We start from the raw sequence: 24,990 nt of genomic DNA, 5'->3' as shown, positions 1-24,990 counted from the left end.
CCCACGAACACAGCTTTTTTTCCCTCCCCTTTTGCTGAGGCAGCTCTGGATGGATGGCTTTGTGGCCAGCCACTCTTACAGCCATAGGCCCTATGTGCTTTGGCGGGTCTTCTAACACAGGAGTCACTGCAGGAGAGGTTGCAGTTCAGGTACGGAACAGTAGGCACCCACAAGGCCATTATCTATCACCTCAGAGGCCTTCCCACTTTTTCTACCAGAAAGCCTCCATGATCAACCAGTCTCCATGATGCTGCCTGTTCTGGCTGTGACCTTAATCCCAAAGACATACATTCTTAACGATCTGTTTTAATGACCAGCACTGAACCTGCTCAGACAGCAAGCATTGGAACACAGGTCGTACTGAGAATAAGCAGTGGGAAAGAGGGGCTGATTCAGGTGATTATTCTCAGGCGCTATATTCCTTCAGAGTCCCCTCTCATACATCTCTATTTGAGCCCATCTGAAACCCCTGGTAGAAAAAATAGTCCTTAAAAAGGTAGTCAGATGTTTGAAAAGCAGGCATATGTGGCTTGATAGCTATTCAAATGTAAGAACTTGTTCAAACTTCTATTAATCAGCCTATCCGGCCCCTTTAACCAACCCCAACTAAGTCATTATGTTCAACCCTGCTGAATAACTAAGCATCCCGAACATGTGAACAAATGGCCATGAGCTCAGAAATGCACTCTACCACACTCAGCTTCTCTCCACTAACCAAAGGGATTGCAGCTGTGACCTCGAAGTTAGGAAATCTGGGTTCAGACTGATATCATCCCCTCCCTGCTCGTGGCAGAAGAGGTATGGTGCTTTGAGTACATCACTGTCGTTGTGCTGAAGGACTCCACACTGAGCCTAAAGAAGTCTTCAGAGGCAAAGACTAAAGCTTTGCTTGTACTTGCCTGTGATCTTTATGAATAGATAAAGGACATGGACCTGCTAGAGTCCAGAGGTGGGCCATGAAGATGCTTTCTCCTACGAAGGCAGGCTGAGAGAGCTGGGCTTGTTCAACCTGGAGAAGGGAAGGCTCCAGGGAGACTTTAGAGCAGCTTCCAGTGCCGGAGGGGGGGTCTACAAGAAATCTGGAGAGGGGCTTGTTACAAGGGCAGGTAGGGATAGGACAAGGGGGAATGGCTTTAACCTGACAGAGGGGAGTTTTACATTAGATATAGGGAAGAAATTCTTCACTATGAGGGTGTTGAGGCCCTGGCACAGGTTGCCCAGAGAAGCTGTGGCTGCCCCATCCCTGGCAGTGTTCAAGGCCAGGCTGGATGGGGCTTGGAGCAACCTGCCCTAATGGAAGGTGTCCCTGCCCGTGGCAGGGGGTTGGAACTGGGTGAGCTTTAAAGTCCATTCCAACCCAAACCAGCCTGTGCCTCTGTGGTTCCCTCACGGTGCGTCCCACCGCACACTGCAGCTTTCCCCTCTGCCCTGTCCCCTTGACCACGGCCGCACCGGCCCCCTGGGGGCCCCCGAAGTGCTCCCTCGGCCCGCAATGGTTTCACCCGTTCCCCCCCTCCGCTTCCCCCCACGATGGTCCCACCCACCCGCCATTTCTCCTCTCCCCGCCCTTCTCCCCCAGATTTCGCGCCAAACTGCTCGAGGCAGGCGGAGGGCCGAGCGTTTCGGCCAATCAGCGGCAGAGGCAAGCCGGCCCGCTTCCCCTTGGGGCGGGGCGGGAGAACGGGCGGGGCCCAATCCGCGGGGGCGCGCTGCGGGCGGGCCAATCGGAGTGCGCTGCGACAGCGGCGGGGCTGGCGGTTGGTTTCCGCCGCGCTTCACTTTTGCCGCGAAGGAGTCGGTGTGGGTTCGTGTGGGGCAGCGGGGTGCGGGTCGGGGGCCACGGGGGTCATGGGGAGGACGGGGTGGGAGGAGAAGGGGTGGCGAGGCGGGGGGAGAGGGCAGTGGGGTCGGGAAGAGGGTGGCCCCGGGGCATTTGGTGCGGGGAGGGGAGGGAGGAGGCGGAGGTGGGGAAGAAGAAGAAGGGGGTATTTGGTGCTGACCCTGCGCTCTCGCCCCCCTCAGAGCAGCAGCCGTCGCCATGTCCGGCTTTGACGAGCCCGGCATTTACTACAGCGACAGTTTAGGGGGCGATGGGTCTGTGGAGGAGGGGCAGATTCGGAAGTCGCAGCTGCAGAAGCGGTTCAAGGAGTTCCTGCGGCAGTACCGGGTGGGCACGGACCGGACGGGCTTCACCTTCAAATACAGGTGCTGCGCTGACCCCTTTTCTCCTTTGGTGACACTTCTCTTCGGACACCCAGCCTGCTGTTAACTTCCCTCCTGCTATGTGCACCTCAGATACACAATAGCATGTGTCAGCTTTTCTCTTCCCGTAGACCATAAATAGCTCTTGGTCAGTATAAGAAATGTTCCCATTTAGTCTTATAGGAAAACTGAGGTCTGGTGTTCCGCCACATTGTTAGGCAGCCAGCAAGTGGCACAGGTAGCAATAGAGGGAGCTGCACTGCCAAGCTTGCACGTAGCTATGAAATTCAAGGTCTGTCTTCAAGTTCTAGCGCTTGCTGGTCTAGTATCCATTGTCTGTATCCATTCAAATCAGTGCAGCGCCGTCCATGTGCTCTGCTGGAGGCTACAAAGGTGCCTTGGCCATCCCTTTGCCTATGCAGTTTGGAGACACAACTGTGAGAGGACATGGAGATGTGTCATGCAAGGATTGGGACAGGCCTTTCATCTCTGAATTTCATGGACCCTGGGTTTTTTAGAGATTATTGCCTGCTGTGCTATTACTTCATTCTTTAAAGGCATATTTTAGGTATAATAGGTTATCCTGTGTGGAAATTTTCTAGTTGCCTATCTGGTCATGTAACTCTAGTGAACAATTAGTCGCTGTAAGCACTGGCGTCCCTGTCTTATGTCACATTTCAAAGTGTTTTTTGCATGAAAGATTTACCCAGGTCCCCCTACACTCTCTGGTTGTTCCTGTTTGCTTTCCAAACCAAGGACTCCCTGCAGAACCTGCCTTCTCTGCTGCCTGCTTGTCATAAGGTTGCTGTGGCTAACTGTTGCTTTCTGCCCTGCCAACCTTTACCGTTTACTGCCTTCCAGGGATGAGCTTAAACGGCACTATAACCTGAGTCAGTACTGGGTGGAGGTGGAGATGGAAGACTTGGCCAGCTTTGATGAAGATCTTTCTGACTATCTGTACAAGCAGCCAGCAGAGCACCTGCAGCTGGTAAGGAGGGAGGAGATGGGCCACCTGGTGTGCTGACATTGTCACATCATGAGAGCAGCCCTGACGATACACTGTAGTACACCTATAGCAGCCTAGTTATTCCCTTTATAGTTTGAAGAAGCAGCAAAAGAAGTCGCAGATGAAGTCACTCGTCCTCGTCCTTCAGGGGAGGAAACCCTCCAAGACATCCAAGTAATGCTGAAATCGGATGCCAACGCAGCCAGCATCCGCAGCCTGAAGGTGAGGGGAATGGGCTGCCACACTGAACAGTGAGTGGCAAAGCTTGCTTATGTGGGGATGTGATTGCAGGGAAGCTCTTGATACTTGAGCACATAGTTCAGGACGTGGGTTGTACGCTAATTTACAAGCAGGGATGCTCTGCAACTTAAATGTGACTACAAAGGACTTACTGCTGGCTTCTGTTGCAGGGACATTATTGCTGTTAGTGATGTTCTGCACAGTGTTTTGTCCTTAGTCTGTACTGCTTTGAAATCCGCAGGCTTAAGTCATGCAGCGTTCCTTTACTGCTGTAGAGCAGAAGACTGACATTGTGCAGGCATTTTTGTCCTGGTACCATAGTCCTATAAATGTAGGAATTGTAGCTAAGAACTGTGTTTCTTTAACTTCTTTGATTTCCCATCCATCCTCCAGTGGTGGCTTTCTCACCTTCCCTTCACCTTTTCCCTTTCAGTCTGACCAGATGTCCCACCTTGTGAAGATCCCTGGGATTGTAATTGCGGCAACCCCTGTGAGAGCCAAGGCCACCAGAATAGCCATCCAGTGCCGCAGCTGCCGCAACACCATCACCAACATTGCGGTGCGCCCGGGCCTGGAGGGCTATGCTCTCCCCAGGAAATGCAACATGTAAGGACCGACGTGGGGATACATGTGGCAGGCTAGTGGGGGGAAAAAAAGGCTGCATCCCTTCCTCCCGCTTCCTTTCCATCTCACGTGTGCTGCATAGTCAGCTCTGTGATGCATAATGCAGGAGCATCTGCACTGCTGTCTGCCTCCTCCCTTTGTATTGACCTTGTGCCTGTGGCATTTGCTGTAACCAGTTGCTGGAGTTAAAACTGGCAAGTTTTAACTCCAGCAGCTGTCTATGGTCATGCTGGTGCTGACACTACATGACCAGTGCTGCAAGTTGTCCCAAGAGTTCTTTTTATCTTTAGTGCATTTTGCCTGTTGTACCTAAAGGTTCATTCCTGCTTACAGCTGCCCCATAATGTTGTGCTGAGCTGCTGGCCTAACTTCCTGTTAAGTTCTTATCTTTTTCAAACAAACTTCTTGCTTCCACGTTCCCCCTTCTCGGGACTCACGTTACCTTCTGTAGTAAGGCTTTGCTACTAACCTTCAAAGCCTGCTTTATAGCTCTTGATGTCCAAGTGACCCACGAGCGTTGAGCTGCTGCTGTGCTGCCGCTCTCATACCAGCCAGTCCTGGTGGATTGTGTCTTAAAGCTCATGCCTGCTGGTATTTATTTTCTGCCCCTTAACTCTAATGCAGCTTGAGAGACCTTTGGAATAGGGATTGTTCTTGTGCGTGGTCTGTACAGCACCTCGCTGCTCATCCTTGACTGCACAAGAGCATCTGCACTCTCCTGTTACCCTCCCTGAAAGCCCTGCATGGGGTCAGGCATCAGTAGTGATGTACTGAGATGGCAGCAGGACGTGGAGGTTCTTTTTGTCTCAAAGAGCTTGTAGTTTAGCAAAGCAGATACGTCTCGAGAGACTGGAAGGTTGATGGCAGCCTTGTCACATTGCTAATTGCTCTCTCACCAGAAACCACTTAACATTTGTTTCGTGCATGAGGTTATAAAGAAAAATGCCCTGCTGTGTCGCTGAATCTAAACTGTTACCTTCTGTGTAATTAATGAATTACCTTCCTCCCTGCTTTTAGCTAGCAGGGGACGGGGGCGAGACAGGGGAAGCACTCAGACAAGTATCAGCCTGTCTTTGGCTTCTTGTTGTGCATGCTTTTGGCAGCTGTTGAAGGCAACGCAGAGGGCTTGGTGAGCCTTTGGTTCAGCCTTACGTGACTGTCCTTTTCACCTGGTGGGCACCGCTTGGAGGGGTGGCTGCTCTGGGCTCTGTCACCTCTTTGGGGGTGCTCATAGGGTGGTTGTGGAGTGCCAGCAGCCTCTCCTCATTGGTGTCTCTGCACAGAGAACAAGCTGGCCGCCCAAAGTGCCCACTGGACCCATATTTCATCATGCCGGATAAGTGCAAGTGTGTGGACTTCCAGGTGCTGAAGCTGCAGGAGTCTCCGGATGCTGTGCCACACGGGGAGATGCCGCGGCACTTGCAACTCTACTGTGACAGGTACCAGTGCAGTCTCCCCACCCTCACCCTGCTGGGGCCATCCTTTCCCCTACTACCGTCTTCTCTGCTTTCCCCATCCTCCTCTTAGGTACCTCTGTGACAAAGTTGTCCCAGGGAACAGGGTCACTATCATGGGCATCTACTCCATCAAGAAATCTGCCCATAGCAAGAACAAAGGCCGTGACCACGTGGGTGTGGGCATCCGAAGCGCCTACATCCGTGTGGTGGGCATCCAGGTGGACACGGAGGGATCAGGTGAGGGCTGCTTTTAGTGCCCATCTGGTCTGTGTGGTGCTGGGAGAGCCCCCTTTCTGAGCACAGTGGTCCCTCACCATACACTGCATGCAGTCACAAACTGGGTCCTTCTCTGATGCTTATATAGCAGAAGGTTCAAGCCGATTCAAGGGTTTAAGTTGCCCTGGATGCTCTATAGTCATATCCTGTATCACTTCTTCTCAGTGATATTAAATGAGGAGGCTTCAGCCTGAGTCCTTCAGGGTATTTAAGTTGCTTTTATCTTATTGATCTTAGTGGGAATCTGCTAAGCCATCCCTGAGGATCCAGGCTGCAGCCAACAGTTAAATTTGAGCTATGTATTGAAAACATTGTCCTGACTGTAATTCTCCCTCTGGTTCCTCCAGAGCTGCTTTGCCCAAGATCCTTGTTTTTTCCTACCAGCCTCTAAGGACACAGCCTGCTTTGCTGCGATAGCAGCTGCCTGCCCTCTCCACCCTTCCCTACTGGCATGATCTCAAAAAGGGGTTTTGGTGGTAGTGGGTGTTTGGGGGGAGTAATATAATTTACTTTAAAGAACATCCATTTGTTCAATGTTTTATCACACAAACATTGTGGGCAGGACACAGCATTGCTGGCTCAGTAACCCCTCAGGAGGAGGAGGAACTTCGTCACCTTGCTGCCATGCCCAACATCTACGAGACCATCACCAAAAGCATCGCACCCTCCATCTATGGCAGCACCGACATCAAGAAGGCCATTGCCTGCCTCTTGTTTGGAGGCTCCCGCAAGAGGTGGGGAGAAGTCAGCCTGGTGGAGAGAGTGGTGGCAGGGGTGTCATTCATGGCACAACGCCCTCGTATGGTCTTCTGGCACTTGGTTATCAGCAGTGCTTGGTTATCAGAATCAAGGCTCACCATCTCTCCTCCCTCTCTTCCTCCAATCCTGTCACTCCAGGCTCCCAGATGGGCTGACCCGCAGAGGAGACATCAACTTACTGATGCTGGGTGACCCCGGCACGGCCAAGTCCCAGCTGCTGAAGTTTGTTGAGAAGTGTTCGCCCATTGGGGTAAGTGGTTTGAGAGACCGACCCTCTTGTAGTGCAGCTTGTTTCTTCCTTCTGCTCCTTGCATAGCGTGGAAGACCAAACCATGGTCACAGCAGATACCTGCCCATACATCCACAGCTGGCTGGCAGGGGTGTGAACTGTTAATTCTGGTGCTGGCTTGGAAGAGATGGGGTGCAGGATGCAGGACAAAGGAGGGAAGGGGAAGCAGGTGATGCCTTTCATTACGATCTGAGCCAGACTATTTGCAGACGTCCAAAGACGTGACCGGTGCTGTTGTTTATTGTTGAGATTTGATCAGTGGAGATGCTGGCTGGTCAGGACAAATGAAGTTGACTGCATCTCAGGCACGGACCTCCAGGCTGAGCCCAGGCGTGAAATTATATTTTCAGCTGTGTTTTCTTGTAGTCTCTATTAAACTCAGCCTCTGACTGCATTGTTGCCTCCGGAGGGAAACAAACCTAATACAGCAGACCACCAAACAATGAATCACTCCCTGTTCTGTGCTTAATACTTGTGTTTGTGTGTCTGCAAGCCCTCCGGTGCGTCACAGCTGCCTGTTCCAAGGCCTGGGGCTAGGCAATAGTCTGGCTCCGTACGCTGCTGGTCTGCTTCCTGTATGTGCTGAGGGGTTTTCCTGGAGATCCTTATGTTTCCTCTGGATTTTGTGGTGCTGGGGGTGCTTTGTCCTGTAGCTGGAGCAGCGGGCTCCTGGGTCCCGCAGCAGCTGATGTGCTGTCCCTTTCCTTGTCCCGCATGCCACCAGGTGTACACCTCTGGGAAGGGCAGCAGCGCTGCTGGTTTGACGGCCTCGGTGATCCGGGACCCTTCCTCCAGGAATTTCTTCATGGAGGGGGGAGCCATGGTGCTGGCGGATGGAGGAGTGGTCTGCATTGATGAGTTCGACAAGGTACCCATGGCGCTGCCTGTGAGCAAGAGTCCTTGGGCTGACAGCTTCTCCTGGGAGAGCCCAGAGCCGCAGGGGAAGGCCAGGGGATGGGGCTGCAAGGGAATTGTGGTTACATCCTGAGCTCTTGGGCAGAAGTCCTCACAGAGCTTCCCCTCGTGGGGCAGCATCAGTGGGTGTGTATCTGGGGTCTGGTGGAGGTGACCGATGATGACTTCTTTTTTTTCTCCTCACCTCATTTCTCCCTCTTTGGATGGGAAGATGCGGGAGGATGACCGCGTGGCCATTCACGAGGCCATGGAGCAGCAGACCATCTCCATTGCTAAGGTGAGCTGTGAGTGGGTTTCTGAGAGACAGCGGTCACGCATCTTTTGCCAAACTTCTGCCATTTCAGAGTCCAGGCAGTGTTTTTGATGGTCGCTTTGATCTGAGACTGCTCAGCCCTACCTGTAGGCTTTGGGTTGTCTTCTTTCAGCCTCAGAAGGACTGAAACGAGCTCCCTCTGCTCTGCCTGTCCTCTGCTCTAGATGTAGTAGTTCTGCTGAGGTCAGAGCCTAAAGTCACTTCTTTTCCTCCTTTTCCTCCACCCCTTCTACAGAGGCTGCCTGACATCCTGGTGCCTGATCTCTCAAATCACAGTTTCTCTTAACTTACTGCAAAAGCTCTTTTGGTAGCATGTCTGCTCCCTCCCGGTTCCTCTGTTTCACCCCTTAGCTATCGAGTCCCTGGTAACAGCACCCACCACTGCTGTCCCTCTTGCCTCTGCTGCCTGCATACCGAGTGCTTTGCCACCAAGGCTGCCCAAGGAGGCTCAGCCCTGGCCACTCAGTTTCTGGCTCAGACTGCAAACTTGGGGTAGGGTCTTGTGTGTCCTTGCCCTTGACATGAGGTTTTAAGTGAAACTAGCCAGTGCTCAAGCGGTCAGCTGAAGCCAGTCCTCCAGAAATCCGTGTGGGTCCAGCCCGATGTAGTTCCTGTGCTGACCCCTCTCCAAGGAGGAGCTATTACAGAGCAATTGGGTTTTATTTAAATGCAAGTGATTCAAGATGAGTCCTTGCAGACTGCTTTGGCCTTTTCGCTATGATTTAATAGCCGCCTAGCCCTGCTGCGAGATGGCTGTGCTCTTGACCCCATCCGTTTCTCCTTCCGCCTGCAGGCAGGAATCACAACCACACTCAACTCCCGCTGCTCAGTGCTGGCAGCTGCCAACTCTGTCTTTGGTCGCTGGGATGAGACCAAGGGCGAGGAGAACATTGATTTTATGCCCACCATCCTGTCCCGATTTGACATGATCTTCATCCTCAAGGATGTGCACAATGAAGAGCGAGACATGGTGCGTCAGGCTGTATGGGTGCAGCTGGGTCTCGTGGTGCACTGCTTTTTTGGGAGGGGGAGGTATTGTGGTTCCTGCTGCCTGCCTGACTTCTGCTCTTGTAGACACTGGCCAAGCACGTGATGTCCTTACATGTGAGCGCCTTGACGCAGACCCAGGTCGTGGAGGGTGAGATCGAGCTGAACAAGCTGAAGAAGCTCATCTCCTTCTGCCGGATGTGAGTGACTTCTTGGCAGTGCTCGGGCTGCACGGTGGGAGGCAGTGGTGAGAAGCAAACTGTGCAGCTGATGCTTGCAAGCGCTCTTATCTGCATGACCTTAGTTAATGCCTACCTTGAGAAAAGAGAAGCAAGAGCAGCTCACAACAGTGCCACAGGGTGGACCAAGGAAGCAAGGGGTGCCCGGGGACCCCTGTGCACAGGGGGGGACACCCTCTGTGGTGCTGCTGCCTTTCAGCTCCCATCCCTCCCTGCAGGAAATGTGGCCCTCGGCTGTCAGCAGCAGCGGCAGAGAAGCTGAAGAACCGCTACATCCTGATGCGGAGTGGCACTCGCCAGCACGAGCAGGAGAGCGACCGCCGCTCCAGCATCCCCATCACTGTGCGGTGAGCAGCACTGCCCTCCTTGTCCTACCAGGACCCTCAGGGTTGGGGTTGTATCGCTGGGACTCGCCTTGGGTATCATGGAAAGCGGATTAGTGGGGTGCTGGGTGCTGCGGGGAGCTCTCTGAACAAGGCAACACTGTGGTGCTGCCCAGGGAGCTGGTGGTGTGGTGGGCAGGGTGTCAGGAGGAAGGAGGAGACCCCTCGGAGCTGCCGTAGAAAACAGGGAACATCTTTGGCTGTAGGCAACTGGAGGCTGTCGTGCGCATTGCTGAGTCCCTGGCAAAGATGAAGCTTCAGCCCTTCGCCACGGAGGCAGATGTTGAGGAGGCCTTGAGACTCTTCCAGGTGTCCACGCTTGATGCAGCCATGTCAGGCAGCCTGTCAGGTGAGGGGGAGATGCGCCATGCTGGAGGGACGTGTTGGGCCTGGCTGTTGAGGACAAGGAGAGATGAGCTCCCCCCGCCAGGACCAGGGAGCAGGGGCAGGGAGTGCTACCAGCCACCCCCAGTCACATGCTGGACCTGTGTTTTGAGCAAAGGCAAAGCGATTTGTGCTTTTCCAAAGAAAGGCTGGGCCAGGTGATCCTTAAGGCCCCTTCCAACCTGTTATTCTATGATTCTGTGAATGCTTGTGGCAAAAAGGCACCATCATGGCCAAGAGGCAGTGGGTCACAATGGCAAATGACACCAAGGGTTTCCACCTGTGATGAGCAAGGGAGGGATGGTCCATATATAGTCTGCTGCTGGAGGTGATCCTCCAAACTATTTGTCCTCTAACATCTTTCCCTGTGGGGCTGGAGGCAGTGTTTCCTTGAGAGGCTGTGTGGCACAAAGGGTTTGAAAGGAGCTCCAGCAGTCTGGTCCACATTCATCTGTGTCTTTGGAGCTTCACCACCGTTGATGGTGGATTTGCTCCTGGGTTCTCTAAAGTCTCAGAAACATGCAGGTGTGCTGGGAGACACAGGAGATGGCCACCCTGGCTTTGAGAGTGATGCCTGGGTGCCACAGAGAGCTTACGCAGCCTTTCCCTCCAGGGGCAGAAGGCTTCACGACACAGGAGGACCAAGAGATGCTGTCCCGCATTGAGAAGCAGCTCAAACGCCGCTTCGCCATCGGCTCTCAGGTGTCAGAACACAGCATTGTCCAGGACTTCATACGGCAGGTAGGCCAGGGACTGCCTGGTCGGGCTGTGAAACCTGGGATCCCAGGCTGCTGCTCAAGGGAGTGAAGTCCATTCCCCAGGGCTGAGATCCTACCCTTGAAACCAGAACTGTTTGATTTGTGGCACTGGCTGTGGTCAGACTGGAATAGTGAAAAGGGAGCATCAGCACATGGTGCTGCTGGGCCCTGCATCCCTCCAGGGAGGCATAGCCTGGCTGCAGCATCCTGTGCGTGCTGGTGAGCTTTCCCTGCTGGCTCATCTTCCCCTGCTCTCTCCTTTTCCAGAAATACCCAGAGCACGCCATCTACAAGGTGCTGCAGCTGATGATGCGGCGAGGGGAGATCCAGCACCGCATGCAACGCAAAGTCCTGTACCGCATCAAGTGACCTCCCCGTCACACGTGCAGGGAGGGAAGCGCTGGTGCCTGCCGCCTGCCCAAGTGCAGGCATGGTGCCTCGTGGGGCTCCTGGAAGAAGCTTTTCCTGGGGGAGCCAAACAGCCTGTCCCACTTGAAGCCGGGTCTGGGGTGATCAGGGTTCCCCTGTCCCAGTACACATTGATGTTTCTTTGAACTCCAGAAGCTTTTAGTTTGTATTAAAATAAAAACTCCTTTGTAGCCCAGGGTATGTTCCCTTTCACCTTCAAAGGTGGTGCAAGATTTTGGTTGCAAAGGCATCCCTCCTACTCACCCTGTGTTGGCCAGTGCCCCCCCTGGGGACTCCCCTTGAGGCAGGGCATAGCCTCATGGGCAGCACCAGCAGCCTGGAAGGCAGACGCTGATTTCTAATTCAGTGTTTGATCTGTCCGTGAAGGCATAAATGCTGTTGGTGCTGGCCACCCTGTTGGCCTCAGCAGTTCAGAGGCACTTACCCGATCACTGCGTGCAGGCTGCTGCCATCTTCCCTATCTGCCAGCAGCAGTGAAGGAAATGCCCTGCGGTTCCCTGCTTCAGAGCTGCTTTTAGCTTATCCCTCCTTCTCTCCAAGGGCTACAGCAGCAAATGCTTTACCCTGCAGTATAAGGGCTGCATGAAAGCCTTGCTGGAGGCATCAGCAGAGCCCACTGATTGCCCCAGTGAGGATCATAGAATCATAGAATAGTTAGGGTTGGAAAGGACCTCAAGATCATCTAGTTCCAACCCCCCTGCCATGGGCAGGGACACCTCTCACTAAACCATCCCACACAAGGCTTCATCCAACCTGGCCTTGAACACCGCCAGTGATGGAGCACTCACAACCTCCCTGGGCAACCGATTCCAGTGCCTCGCCACCCTAACAGGAAAGAATTTCCTCCTTATATCCAATCTAAACTTCCCCTGTTTAAGTTTTAACCCATTACCCCTTGTCCTGTCACTACAGTCCCTGACAGAGTCCCTCCCCAGCATCCCTATAGGCCCCCTTCAGGTATTGATGGGGATATGGAGTGATGCCCAAGAGCTGTGTACCCTCCTCCAGCTAGGCTCTATCACCTGCTTATGCCAACAGCCATAGGGAGTGTTTTCTCACTTGCTAGGAACCTCTCTGGGCTGTCAACCCCGGGGGTGGACTTTTGCAGCCACTCGCCCTTCTGTTTGCTGCATGACCTTGCACTTGTCAGGCTGCAAGTTTTTATCACTACTAGCAAAGAAGTGTTGGCTCTGAAGCGGTAAGGTGTGGGTAGGTCCCTTTCTTGTCCTCTCGGGGCCAGCTTGCATGTGGGAGAGCACTGGTGGGGCACTCTGAAGACAGTGCAGTGTGCGGCACTGCAGGCAAGTGAAAACTCCCTGTCTGCAAGTGACCTTCAGGCTGAGAAACATCCCAGGAGAGGCTTCATTAGCAAAGAAACGCTCAGGGCCAGCAGAGGGTACCAGAGCACTGAGGATGCTGGGCTGTGGCTGCGCGCAGAGCTCCCTTCCACTTGGAGAGGAGAAACCAAGGGGTCCCTTTGGGCTGGGTGGTGGGATGAAGGGTGCACCCAGCCTGGCAGATGTCACACAAGGGTTGTGCTCCACTGCAACCCCTCTGGGGTTCAACAGCATCCCTCTTTGCTTTGGTCTGGGTGTTCTGAGAGGTGCACAGTGAGCTGACGTGGCTGGAGGTGGTTATAGGGTTTGGGGTCTGTCTGGAGGGGCTGGTGCAGTGGTGGCCCTGGTAAGACTGATTTCACATTGGAGAGGCAGCCTCCTGCTCTTCATCCTCCGGTTTTTTCAAGAGGAGCTGACCTTTGTGGAGGGCTGGAGGGGAGAGGAGGCTGGCACAAAGCATTGCATAGGATAGGCAGGGATAGGTCTCCAGAAAGCTCACCCCAGTGATTTTATTGCCCTGTATTTTTCTAGGTGCCAAGCACCTCACAGCACTTCTTAGAGCAAGCGATAGTGGGGCAAAAGCAGGCACCCTTTTCACTTTGTAAAGAAAATGAGACGCTGTCTCTCCCCAAACTGTTCCCTGATTGGGAGGCAGGGATGGAATAAGAGAAGGATGCAGCTGCCGTCAGCTGCTGCTTCGTGGAGAGGATCAGCTCCATGGAGGAGGAATAAGTGAATGTGGGAATAATAGGGCAACATTCTCACCTGGAGACTGAAATTCCACAGCTGCCAACGTCTGTTTGAAAGCATCCCGCCCCTCTTGCAAGCTTCTGTGCCCCTGATCAAGCACTTGATATTGCAGCATCAGGATGTGGCCCATTAGAGCAGTGTCAACACAGCCCCAAAGCAGCAGCATGGTGTCATGCCACATCCCATGTAGCATGGTAGCAACTGGTCCTACAGGTCTCTCAGCCCCTGCCACCTTTCCACAGTACCTCTGGCCTTGCTTTGGAGACGCTGACAGTACTTAGCTATCTGTGGTCCTTCTTCCAGAGGTGCAGCAATAGCAAAGCAAACAGGGACGTGAGATACGGAATCAGTACCCATAGCCTGCTCTTAATGCTGCTTCTGGAGGAGTCTATGAGCTCTGTTCCCAGGCTCGGAAAGAGCACCCAGCAATGGAGAGGGGCTGGATAGGGAGAGAGCGTCCTGGGGAGGGAAACACAGTGCAAAGGGCTGTTTCCATCACCCTTCTTGTTCCCTGCCCTTCCCTCCACAGACCTTTCTCCATGATCTTTGCTCTGTGCTGCAGCAGCAGCTCATGGCTGGATGTCAGTTCCTGTCTGCCAGTGGTGGTGATGTGGTGCTCGCAGGTTTGAAAAGAGCCAGCATCTCAAGGTACATGGAGCTGTGCTGGGCGTTGGCAGGTGTGGAGGTTGGAAATCCTTTCTGTTGGGTTCTTTTTTGTTGTTTTCATAGTATGAAAGAGAGCAGAGGTATAATTCTGTGACAGGGATCAGAATGATTGATCTCTTCGTGTTATGAAATGTGTTGATTATATGGTACAAGGTTATGTAAGCGTATGTATGGTTTCAAACAACATTGTTTAGCAGCTAATGTATGCAGCTTTATCAGAAGAAATGTGTTGATGTGCGTAACTCGTACTATCTTGGAACTCGAGATCATTGATTACTAATAGCTTGTTTTGAATCTTGCACTGCAGGTGGAAACTTCGTGAGGAAGAGCAGCTCTCAGTTGGGTGGATGCTTGGCGATATCTACTTGATAAGGGACTGGTGGTCCTCCTGGTGAAGGTGACCAGATCTTTCCTCAAATGATAGATACTAGGTAAAGGACTGGTCATCCTCCTGGTGAAGGTGTCTTTTTTGCCATTCCTGAGATTCTTGCTTGCTGAGACTTGGGAGAGAGTCTCCTTAGATGACCAAAACCACTGTTCTCAAATCTAATGCTAACAGAGGGAGCAAAACCAGCCAGACTTAGCCACTTCACATCTGAGCAGCACAGTATTCCCTTACCTAGCCTACCACCTGACCTTGTCCCTTGCCCTAGTGCTGTGTCACCAGCACAGGAAGCCCATTCCTTAACCTTGGCTTGTCCTCCTGGGAAGTACCATTGGAGAAGAGTAACCACCCCAAACCAGGCAGCTGCCAGGGATGCTCAGGTGACTTCGATTCAAAGCTTGGGCTGGTGCAGGAGCCACCCACCTCTTGCCACAATGAATTGTCCCCCAGAGAACTTGCAGATTACATGTAATTCTGCATGAGATGTGCTCATCTCTGTGAGAGGAGGGGAGCTTCTCACTCAAAAGAGATTCAGTGCACTGGGCTCTTCCCAGCCTTTTTGGTTCTCCACGAGAGACCTGGGTTGGAGTTCATCTGACCAGGCATCAAGAGCTGTGTCTTGAGAAAGGTACTCTCTGTGTCTTGCACAGGTGAGTGAGCACTTTTGTTTCATCCGAAGTAAAAGTTCAAAAGAAACCAGGCAAGCTGTGCCCTGATTGCATTTGTTTTCTCTCTGTTGACTACAAAAATGGGTCAGGACATCCAGATCAAGAGGTATTTTGCATCAAAGGTGTCTCAAACTGGGGAGATGTGCACGTCCTTCCTCGTGTGCTGCAGTGCTGCATCGGAGGAGGAGGGCTTTGGTGAAGGCTTGCTTTAGGTGCTAATTTTGGGGCAGCTTCACTAGGTTTGATGCTCTCCTTGTACACCAAGCTCATCAGAATGCCTCTGTGGGAATGTCACCGGAGCTCCACTATTGTAAAATCCAGCAAAACTGAGTCATCACATCTGCACTGCTTGGATCTCTTCCACCTCCATGTAGGATGAGAGCTGTTGCAATGCAGCAACCTAACCTCTGAGCGTGTTGTGTCACTTCCCCCATAAAATCAAACAAAGCCGAACTGCAGAGTCCTGAGGGCTGTTGCTCAAGGATGTGAGATAAACACGGGCTAGTAGAATAAGCTGATAAGGGCAACGTGAGAAACGATCTGAGCTGATCCAGCAAGCGCCAACCCCAGACGAAGGAAGCCTCAGCTCCTTTCCCCTCTCTGCTACTGACTTACTGGACCAGTTGAGCAGGTGACTTCCTCTTGCCTGCTCTGGATAATAACCTTTTTGGAGCACAGATAGCCTCTTACCACCATTTTGTGTAGTACCTGACACAACAGCAGCCCAATCTCAGTGTTAGAGTTAACCTGCTGATACAACTGACACTAACATGTTCTAGGGTCTCGCCAGCCCTTGCCAGACTGAGAAGTGATCTTTCAGATGCAAAGAAATCCTTGTGCTCTGCTCTGGACAGTGCCAAGAGATGAAGGGAGAAGTCTGGGGTGGGAAGACCATCGTGCAGCAATGCCACACTGCCATAACATCACCCTGCAGAACGGTGACCGTGTCGTGGGTCTGCGTGCCTGTGATGTGGTCTGCTGAGCAGGGGTGTCTCGCACCGAGTTTCTAGTCCTTTAGAAAGTCTGACTAACTGCCTGTATCCCAATTTCCTGTTTGGGAAATCTGGCCAGAAAGCACACAAGCCTTTGGCCAGAAATGCCAGGCAACACTGATTTATATGCCCTTTGCACCACAGACTTTTGAACCCTCATAGAATCAGCCAGCTTGGAAAAGACCTTTAAGATCATCAAGTCCAACCATTATCGCAGCACTGCCAAGGCCACCACTACCCCATGTTACGGAGGGCCTCATCTACACAGTTTGTGAACACTTCCAGGGATAATGATTCCACCATTCTCTGGGTGTTCCAATGCCAGTTCCAGTGCCTGAGCACCCTCTCTGTGAAGAAATTGGTCCTAATACCCAATTTGAACCTCCCCTTGCACAGCTTGAGGCCGTTTCCTCTTGTCTTATTTGGCAGAACAGGGAGGAGAGACCGACCCCAGCTCTCTCCATCCTCCTTTCAGGCAGTTGTAGAGAGCGACAAGGTCCCCCTGAGCCTTCTCTTCTCCAGACTAACCCCCCCTTCCCAGTTCCCCCAGCCGTTCCCCATCACACTTGTGCTCCAGACCCTTCACCAGCTTTGCTGCCCTTCTCCGGACCTGCTCCAGCACCTCAATGTCTCTCTTGTAGTGAGGAGCCCAGAACTGAAGGATTTGAGGTGCAGCCTCACCAGTGGCCAGCACAGGAGGATGATTGCTGCCCTGGCCCTGCTGCCAGACTATTGTTGGTACAGGCCAGGATGCTGTTGGCCTTCTTCAGAATGAAAGCATTATTCTGCCTGCCTCAATCAATGTACCCATGAAATGCTTGCTGAGTGGAAAGCAGGTCTATCCACAGCTGGCCACATGCTGTGTGCTCATCAGCATCCAGCACCTCTGTGGTATAAATAGGCATCTATAAATAGGGACGTAGGCATCTTTCCTTTCTGGAAAGCCTTCACTTGATGGGATCTGTCAGGTCTCAAACTGCACCTGGTACTGTGTGGACTCTGTCACAAATGATCGTAAAGATGAGCTTCAGTATATCACTAGGTGTTGAACACAGTGCTCATGATATTTATAAGATTGTTAGAGTGACAGTTGACAAGTCTTCTAGCATACATCCCAGACCCTTGCACCAGTATAAGGTGCACATACATTATCCGTTATCTTCTAGCTGGGTTTTGCAATGAGGAGGTATTTGGTGGTCTGACCAGGAGTGCAGAGACTGTCAGCAGACTGGCAGGTTTGCCATCCTTGTGGGTCCAGCTTTCCAAAACTTCCGTGGAGAAACCAGGACTTCTCCTCTTTTGTCTCTTGCACTGGGAAAAGGGTAGCATTAGTTCAGAGAAGCAGCTCAGAAGGAGAAGCCCAGCATTTGAGCCCCTACTCTATGAGAAAAAGCAGAAGACCTATTTGTTTGTGGCTCACGCTGCATGCCCCAAACCCAGAGACGCACAATTCACAGTCATGACCCCTTAACCTTTCTTGCTCCTCAGAGGATAAAATGGTTTCCTGTTTATTCCAATGGGCAGCTGTTGTATCCACAGGGGAGAGCAACACTCATGGTTAATATGGCTGATGTCCAGATACGCTTTGCAGAAGCTGCTTGTTTGTTTGCCGGGCCGTCCGGCAGCTGCTGAACGTCCTGTCTTTGGGAATAGGAGTCTCCCAGGCAATTCTCAGATGCCTGAGCATGGGAGAGGACTTGCTCTCCTCACACTGGGATCAGCAAGCAGGAAGATGGTCCTGAGAGTTTCTTCAAACTGTGCTGTCTGCTGGAGTGTATCAGGAGCTGTAGGGCCTCCTTCATCTGGTTCACCTGTGCACCAGGGACATTCGGCATCGCTCAGGGGAGAGTGTCTTGGGGTCTCATAACCTCAGCAGGTACTGCTTGACATGAGGTTGGGTTGCCAAAGCTATTGGACATCCTGGACCACTGAGGGAAAATCCTCAATGTAGTCAGTGCCCAGGCGAGGGAAGTCCAGGGACTTGGGCAATCCCTGGAAATCACCAGAGGAATACTAGCACCATGGGAGCCGCTCCTCAGGCTGCTTTTGTGGTCGCTTGGGCAGAATAGTGTCCAGGGATGCAGAGGATGCAGTCACTGGTGGATTCCCTGCCAGATATGCAATCACCATAAGACATTTTTCTATCAATATAGAAGAGACAGCTAAAATTCAACGCCCTTGGGAAGAAAGCATCAAGGACAATCAAATGCAGGAGAAAGACAAAGCCTGCTGCCTCCTGTGTCTGTCTGTTTCTCTTTCGACATCAAGAGCACCCCACATGTTTGCTTTCCTTCTTTACCTCTGCCTGGCAGGGCTATGTTGGCTGTTTGTGTTTTTAAATGCCACAGTGACCCAGATTTGGAACAGGCAGGTGGTGATCCAGGCAATGGGTTTGTATCTGACTGCTTATGCAGTCAGCTATGAACTGCTGAAATGGAAAGAAATCAAAGTCTAATAGCCAGTGACCCATACGCAGGCATCAGAGTCGCCATCGCTCTGGAACTGGGGCACTGAGACACAGGCTGTGAAGTGGAGACATGGTGAGCTGGCTTAATGAATCAGTCATGCCCCCTACTCAAGCAATACCTGGTACCAGCCCTGTATCTACTCATTAGCATTGCTTTTCAGTAGCACCTACTGTGCACATCTCCAGGCTGGGAAGGACGCTGGCTCATGGGCACTGCAATAACCTAGGGCTTTGAAGAACCCCTACTGAAGTGGTAATTTGTTTTAAGCATTTGTTTTGACCTGTTTTGAGCAGGTTTGCCACCTGCTTATTACATAAGAAAGGATGCGAATGGTTCTGTTGTGGGTCCCACAGTGAGCAGCAAGAGGTAGGTGGAATCTGTAAAGCCCAAATTGCTCTAAATAAGCTAGCTTCTCTGATTTTTGTGGTCACTTTTGTGGGCTCCCTCATGTGCAAGTGACGTGCAGGCAGTCCATGTGAGACTATCAGTGGGTGCTGGTGGAGGCAACAGGAAAACAAGGCTAAAAGGGGCTGCTTGAGAGGTAGGAGGAGAGAGATTTTGTGTAACCCATGCCTGTGCGATTTCATTCCTCAGCCCTAAACTGGTTCCTAGTCCCAGCAGTGACTTGGCACCTTGCAATCAGTAACACATCTACCCTTTCAGATCCTTTGGTGAGTCTGGTCATCCCTCCTGCAGAGGAGGGATCTGGGGCACAGGAGAAGAGCATGTCTCAGCCCAAGGTGCCCAAGAGTTAACAGTGAAGAAGGGTGAATGAAATCCAGCTTCTTCAGTCCCGGGCTCTGCTCATGAGGATTTCCTTCATCTTACAAATGCCGCATCCACAGCATGTTTTAATCCTCCTGAACTCTTCCCTGCTCTTTAAAAGGCAGAGAAACGTGTGCCATGACTTTTCACCTCCGTGATGCCCCCTTCCTTCCGTTGTTAGCTTTTTTTGTTTTCCCACCTTTCTTCTGCCTCAGTCCTTCCTCTCCTGGTGGGCTGAATCCCAGCCCTTTGTGTGGAATACCCTTGCTCCACGGTGAGTACATCCACCCTGAAGAGTTTTGCCTGGCTGATCTATATTTGCTGCTGCTTCAATTATGTCTCCTCAGCAACTTTAATGAAATGAAAGCTAATTTCCCTCTTCATGCAATTAATACTAATTTGTGGCAGGATAGTCTTCCTAGCGCTGATTTCCCAGGTTCCACTCTCAGCCCCTGCACTAGCAGCAGCAGTGTGCCATGCTAACCTCCATGCTAGTGTCCCCTCCCTGCCCCTTGCCTGTTCTCATCCTGTCTTGTGCTCCTTGCGCTGTGCCCATTTCCTGTGGTGCGTGCATGGCCTCATCCTGTGCATTTCCTCAGCTCCTGCTCAGTGCTCACCCAGCCACCCCTCTGGGGCCCCCTCCAGGGCCCCCTCCACAGCCCATCTGCTCTTTCTGCTGGATGCTACACTCTATTGCCTCCCAAAGCTGCTCACTGTGTGTATGAGTTGGCTAGAACCCATAGACAGGCAAGTGATGGTGGTGCTGTGTCCCTTCCATGCTTTCAGTCAAGAGGAAAGTGGGAATGACCCCAATTAAAGAGTAGCTCAGAGCTGTTATGATTGTTGGTGGCGATCACGTTTATTGCAGCAGGGTTTCAGGAAGAATGTGGATCTGAGCCTCACTGGAAAGAAAGGAGTCTCTGCTTCAGTGTGTTTCAGCCAAATACATTGACAAATAGCAGAGGTGAGGACTGTAATATGTTAGCGAGAGAAAAAGTGATTGCAGTGCTTCCCTGCAGAAGGTAAATGGGTTTCTGTTTGAGTGTGAATTAAACATCAGAGGAATGATGATCTTACGAATGAAACACAACACCTCCGGGGGCTTAGTCCTGTATCAGCCACTAATTTACTACGTGACCTTCAGTATTTCATTCAAGCTCTCTCTACCTCGGTCACTTCTTGTGTCAAACAAGCCCAGTGACAAATTCCTTTCCTGCAGAGGTCTTGTGAGGACTATGCATCTCCATGTGATCCTCACAGGACACATCGAAGGCAGCGCGTTTTCTCACCGAGACCGCGTTTAATATGCCCGGTGATGTAATGTGGCACATTCGCTCACTGATGCTAAGCCTGGAGCCTCCCACTCGGAGCCTGTCCCACCTGCCTCATGCGAGGGCGTGTGTTGCCCCTCTGCAGCACAGTTCCTTCCTCTCCCCCTGCTTCCCTGGGTATCTTTTTAGCCTCCCTCACACCTCCTCCCTTGCCATAGCATGCCGGTCTTCAAAGACAAGCCCTTGCCTCACCACAGATGGGCACAGCCGATCGCTTCCCTTTAAAGGGAGACGTTGCCTCAGCAACCAAAGTTTTGAAGTTGGGCAAAGTTCTAGGGTGAAAAAAAGAAAAAGCCCAACTAATTGTGATGGGAAATGACACCGGGAACAAATGTACCACGTTGCCACGGCAACCGGAATACTTGCACGGAACTTGGTGGTTTGAAAATGTAAAAAGACTGTGCTTCAAGTGAGTCCAACCAACTTAATGCCTTTGTCAGGCAGCTGCACAGCGCCAAGTGTCTGGTGTTTATGTTTTGTACCTGGCGTGTGAGCGACTCCGGCACTTCTGAAGTGGAAGTAGCTTCTGCTCTCAATCCAACAGAGGACTATTTGAGACCGCAGGGTTTTCTGGGCTGCCCGGTCTGGTATTGATCTGTTGGGGTTACAAAGTCCATCGGTTCTTGGTTGTCTTGGTTTCCCCATCTGCATTTTATCCGCTATTTCATTTGGTGCGCTTTCATTCCACAGTGTCTGGGCTGGAGGCAGCAGGTGATTTGTTCAAAAACATGAACCTTTTTCCTAGTCCCACAGTAACCCACACCTTTCCTTTGAGCCCTAAGGTGTGTGAGTGGCTCCCAGGGGCCGCAGCCTGTTTTGTTTAGCTCTGCGAGCTGAACCAAATATGGTTTTTCTCCACTGGGATTTTTCTCCATTTTCTCCTAATTATAGTGAGGAAGAGGAATAGCCAGCCCAAGGGTAAACCCGTGCCTGTTGGACAGACTGTCTTTGCAAACCCAAAGGTGAACCAAGATCCTGTAAGAGTCTGTAAGAACATACAGATATTGAGCTCCTCACCATTTCCTCTAGAAAGCCCTTTATTCTCATATGGCATCTACTTGGTAGGATTCCCTGTGGAATGGGAAGCTGGGAAGAGCAGGAGGAGAGAGGAAAACTGTGTTTCAGTGGTCTGTTGCTGCTATTCTTCACTGCCTCAGGCAGCCAGCCCTCTGGTAAAAGCAGTATGGGTAGGAAAAGGGCTGTGAGATGGAAAGCAACCGCTGGTCCAGTCCTGAGAAGATTAAGTCCCACATGGCTCATAGGAGGAGGGGTATTCTTAGTATTTAACCAAGAAATAATCTGGGGCCCTGACACCGCATTTCATACCTTGCCAGTGAACCCTTACTGAGAGCTGAGCATGGGGGGCAGCTTTCTCAGCTGGGCAGAGCCAACCAAAGCCTTTGGCAGAGTCAGCTCTCCTCTGTTGGCAGGAGAACACCAGCTGGGGACCCACCATGCTGTGGGTGCCGCGAAGCCACCGATGGACCCCCATGTCTGGTCTGGGTACCTGCACAGATCATCATGCCGTGAGGGCTGCACATGCTAGGCTGGGCCACAGCTCAGAAATCATGTTCTACCGTCATCCGTGAAGACCTTTTGTTTTCCCTCATCCACTGGAGTGTATGCTTCTATTGCCCAAGCCACCCTTGCATCATGTCGTCTGTGGTTCTGCTGCATCTTCGTTAGCCTCCTCCCCGTTGCCCTGGGTGGTCCAGTGTTGGCTGCTGTTACTTGCAGGCTGTGTGGGAGTGACCTAATTTGGAGAGACTGTGGAAGGAGCATCGGGAAGCCCACAGGGGAGCAGAGATTTCTGTGCTCCTTGGCAGGAGCTCAAGCCACGTACCCAACCCCTGCAGCTCCTGGGCTCTCTTCCCTGGGTCACCTACTCCCCTGGTGATACATACCCCGCATGTACATCTCACCCTGAACTGCTCGTCTCCAATTAGAATATGAAGGAGACGGTTTATCCCAAGTGCTCCGGGGAGGGCGTCACTGTTCTTAACTTAATTACTTGGCGTTGCAAAGGTTTTCTAGTCTCTCATTTCCCCTTGACAGTTTTATTATGGAAATATTTTTTACTCTGGGCTCTCTCCTTTGTGTTTCTCTATGGCTTTTACAACAGGGGCTCCTCAGTGCCTCTTCTCAAGCAGCTCAAATGAGACATTGGCTTTGGACAAAACACACAGCTGGCTCCAAGGAGGCAAGCAGAGAGATGCAGTGACTGTTTCATAAGGACACACTCTGCTCAGCCACAGCTCCCCAGCCTTCAGTCCCCTACCTGACTATTCTTCTCTTGGCCTTGACATCTGCAACAGGCTCAAGGGAGAGGACCAGCTCCATGCCCGGTGCCAGGTTCCTCTTTGCAGCAGTGCCCTCCCAATGCTATTTGGGACCACAGGGCTATGAGCTTTGTCCCTCGTAGGAGTGTCCTCTGCTACTCTGCCTAATTTCTGCTTCTTACCTACTGTTTGTGCAGAGCCATGCCAATGCATGGAAAGTTACAGTACTTACCAGCAGATGAACATGGGATCTGGAGAAGGCTGCAAGGAGAAATGGAAAGGATATGAGGTTACTTTAAATATTTACTTGAAACGGAGACTTTGATCTGAACATGGCAGTTTTCCTGGAGACTAATCCCACAATTACACGATTTAGAAACTATAAAATCCATAATCATCAGTACCTTTGGGATTGTTCCAGTTTACCAGAAGAGCACTTGCTTGTGCTCAGGCCTACAGCAATCCCATTCAGGAGCTTTATTTTGCCCCCTGAAGACTAAATATGTCTCTGACACCCATACTTAATAGACTTAGAGGGACAGAAGCCTCTTCTCAATACAATTCTCTAGAATTTAAAAGGAAAAACCTATTTCTGGCAAGCACCATTTACAGGAATTAAAGTATGGCCCTGCCCATGATTTTGTTTTGTTATTTTTGTTATTGTGCATGGCTCAAGAGTATCACAGTTACCATAGGATGGACAGGGCATGGAAAATAGATGGTGTGTACCCCAGCCTCCACCAGTCACCCTTCCCCAGCGGCTTTCAGGGAGTGGGGTGTGTGTTGGGTGTTCAGATAAGGAGTGAAGGTTGGTTTCATGCTGTGTTTCCCGGGGGGTGTAGTTTGCATTAGTAGGGATGAGTAAAGCTGGATCGGTGGGAATGAAGCAGAAGTGATTTTTTAGAGAAGTCCCAGTGGATCCATGGTGGTTGTTTTCCTAATAATGTATTGCTCAGAGTTGACTCACTCTGTCCAGAGGGGACCTGATTGCCAGTGGCAGAATTTGCCTTGCAGGACGGAGCCTGATGATGTGGATTTGTGGAGATGGCCACATGCCATTACCTCTGACAGTTCCTCACTATCCTACTCTAAGTGAGGTTTCTGCAGGTGGGAAGTGTTGTGAGACTATGTGACTGCCTGCTGTTTTGGTGCGTTGCTTGGGTTTTGCCACGTTTGGTACATGCAAGAGCTTGTGTGTGTGGAGTCATCTATAAGTTATAAATCATTATGCCCCTCAGCCGAAGGAAACTGTAGCGTCTTGTTTCCAAAGACCCCTGAGAACTGCCAGCTGAAAACACTACCAGCATAAATAACCAGCGACTTGCAATTTGCCGCATCCCAAAATAGGAAAATGGCTGCAATTTCTCACCATACTTTATTCATCTATTTTGTAAAAGCAGGATCATGGCTGGATGAATCCCTACTTTCTGGTCCCAGCAGCTGGCACAAATCTCTGTTTAGAGTGTGTGTACACATGGGCAGAACCAGCCCCAATCCACAGGTTCCTGCCACCCCTGGACTGCTGAACTGAAGCTGTGGGAATTAATGATCAGGCCAGGGAAGGAGGAGAGGGACAAGGGAGTTGAAGGTCAGACTGGATTTTGGCACCCGTGGGACAGAGAGGAAGGCAGTATCGATGACAGTTCAAGAAAGAAGGAGGAAGGGCAGATGAGAGATTAGGTGTTTGGTGCCACAGATTACACAGACGGAAATACGAGAGAGGTCATGGGGAACCTACATCAAGGAGGGAGATCAGGGATGGGACATTGCAGAGATGCCAGAGGAAAAGACAGTAGCTAAGGGCAGAAGAGTGGGGTTGTTGTGGGAGGAAGCAGAGGAGACACCAGTGAGGCAGCATGCTCACAGTAAGCAGATGCCGGTTGCTGGCCAGCCACATGCTTGGCCAAGTTGGAAAAAGTGGCAGCATCCACCAAGATAAGCACATCCCACCATTGAAGAACATGCTTTCTCTCTGGCCTCCTCTACACCAAAGGGACCTCCAGTTCTCAGACACAAGGACATTGGTTACCAGGAGATACGGGCTACTCCTGAACATGTGCTCTCCACCTAAAAGCTGTACCTATCTGT

The 24,990-nt window shown here is 51.6% G+C and overlaps 1 protein-coding gene across 4 annotated transcripts; it reads left to right on the top strand.

Moving 5' to 3' along the window:
• The first annotated feature begins 1,602 nt into the window (after positions 1-1,602).
• MCM5 (minichromosome maintenance complex component 5) lies at positions 1,603-11,431 on the top strand. 4 transcript variants are annotated; one of them, XM_065679245.1, is made up of 17 exons: positions 1,603-1,642; positions 2,023-2,205; positions 3,064-3,190; positions 3,302-3,430; positions 3,882-4,054; positions 5,356-5,511; positions 5,600-5,766; positions 6,368-6,539; positions 6,703-6,814; positions 7,578-7,721; positions 7,980-8,045; positions 8,875-9,051; positions 9,156-9,268; positions 9,526-9,654; positions 9,897-10,039; positions 10,688-10,815; positions 11,100-11,431. In XM_065679245.1, the coding sequence occupies exons 2-17, from the start codon at positions 2,039-2,041 to the stop codon at positions 11,199-11,201; spliced, it is 2,205 nt and encodes a 734-aa protein (XP_065535317.1). In that variant the 5' UTR covers positions 1,603-1,642; positions 2,023-2,038; the 3' UTR covers positions 11,202-11,431. The 4 variants fall into 4 exon arrangements, with proteins under 4 accessions (XP_065535317.1, XP_065535300.1, XP_065535323.1 ...); XM_065679228.1 differs by lacking the exon at positions 1,603-1,642 and adding an exon at positions 1,714-1,804; XM_065679251.1 differs by lacking the exon at positions 1,603-1,642 and adding an exon at positions 1,750-1,804 and having other exon boundaries at positions 2,028-2,205.
• Positions 11,432-24,990: the final 13,559 nt, after the last annotated feature.

Source organism: Lathamus discolor, chromosome 1 (assembly GCF_037157495.1).
Source record: "Lathamus discolor isolate bLatDis1 chromosome 1, bLatDis1.hap1, whole genome shotgun sequence".
Lineage (NCBI taxonomy): Eukaryota > Metazoa > Chordata > Aves > Psittaciformes > Psittacidae > Lathamus > Lathamus discolor.
Note: the sequence above shows the minus strand (reverse complement) of the source record. Positions and strands in the feature narration are given on the sequence as shown.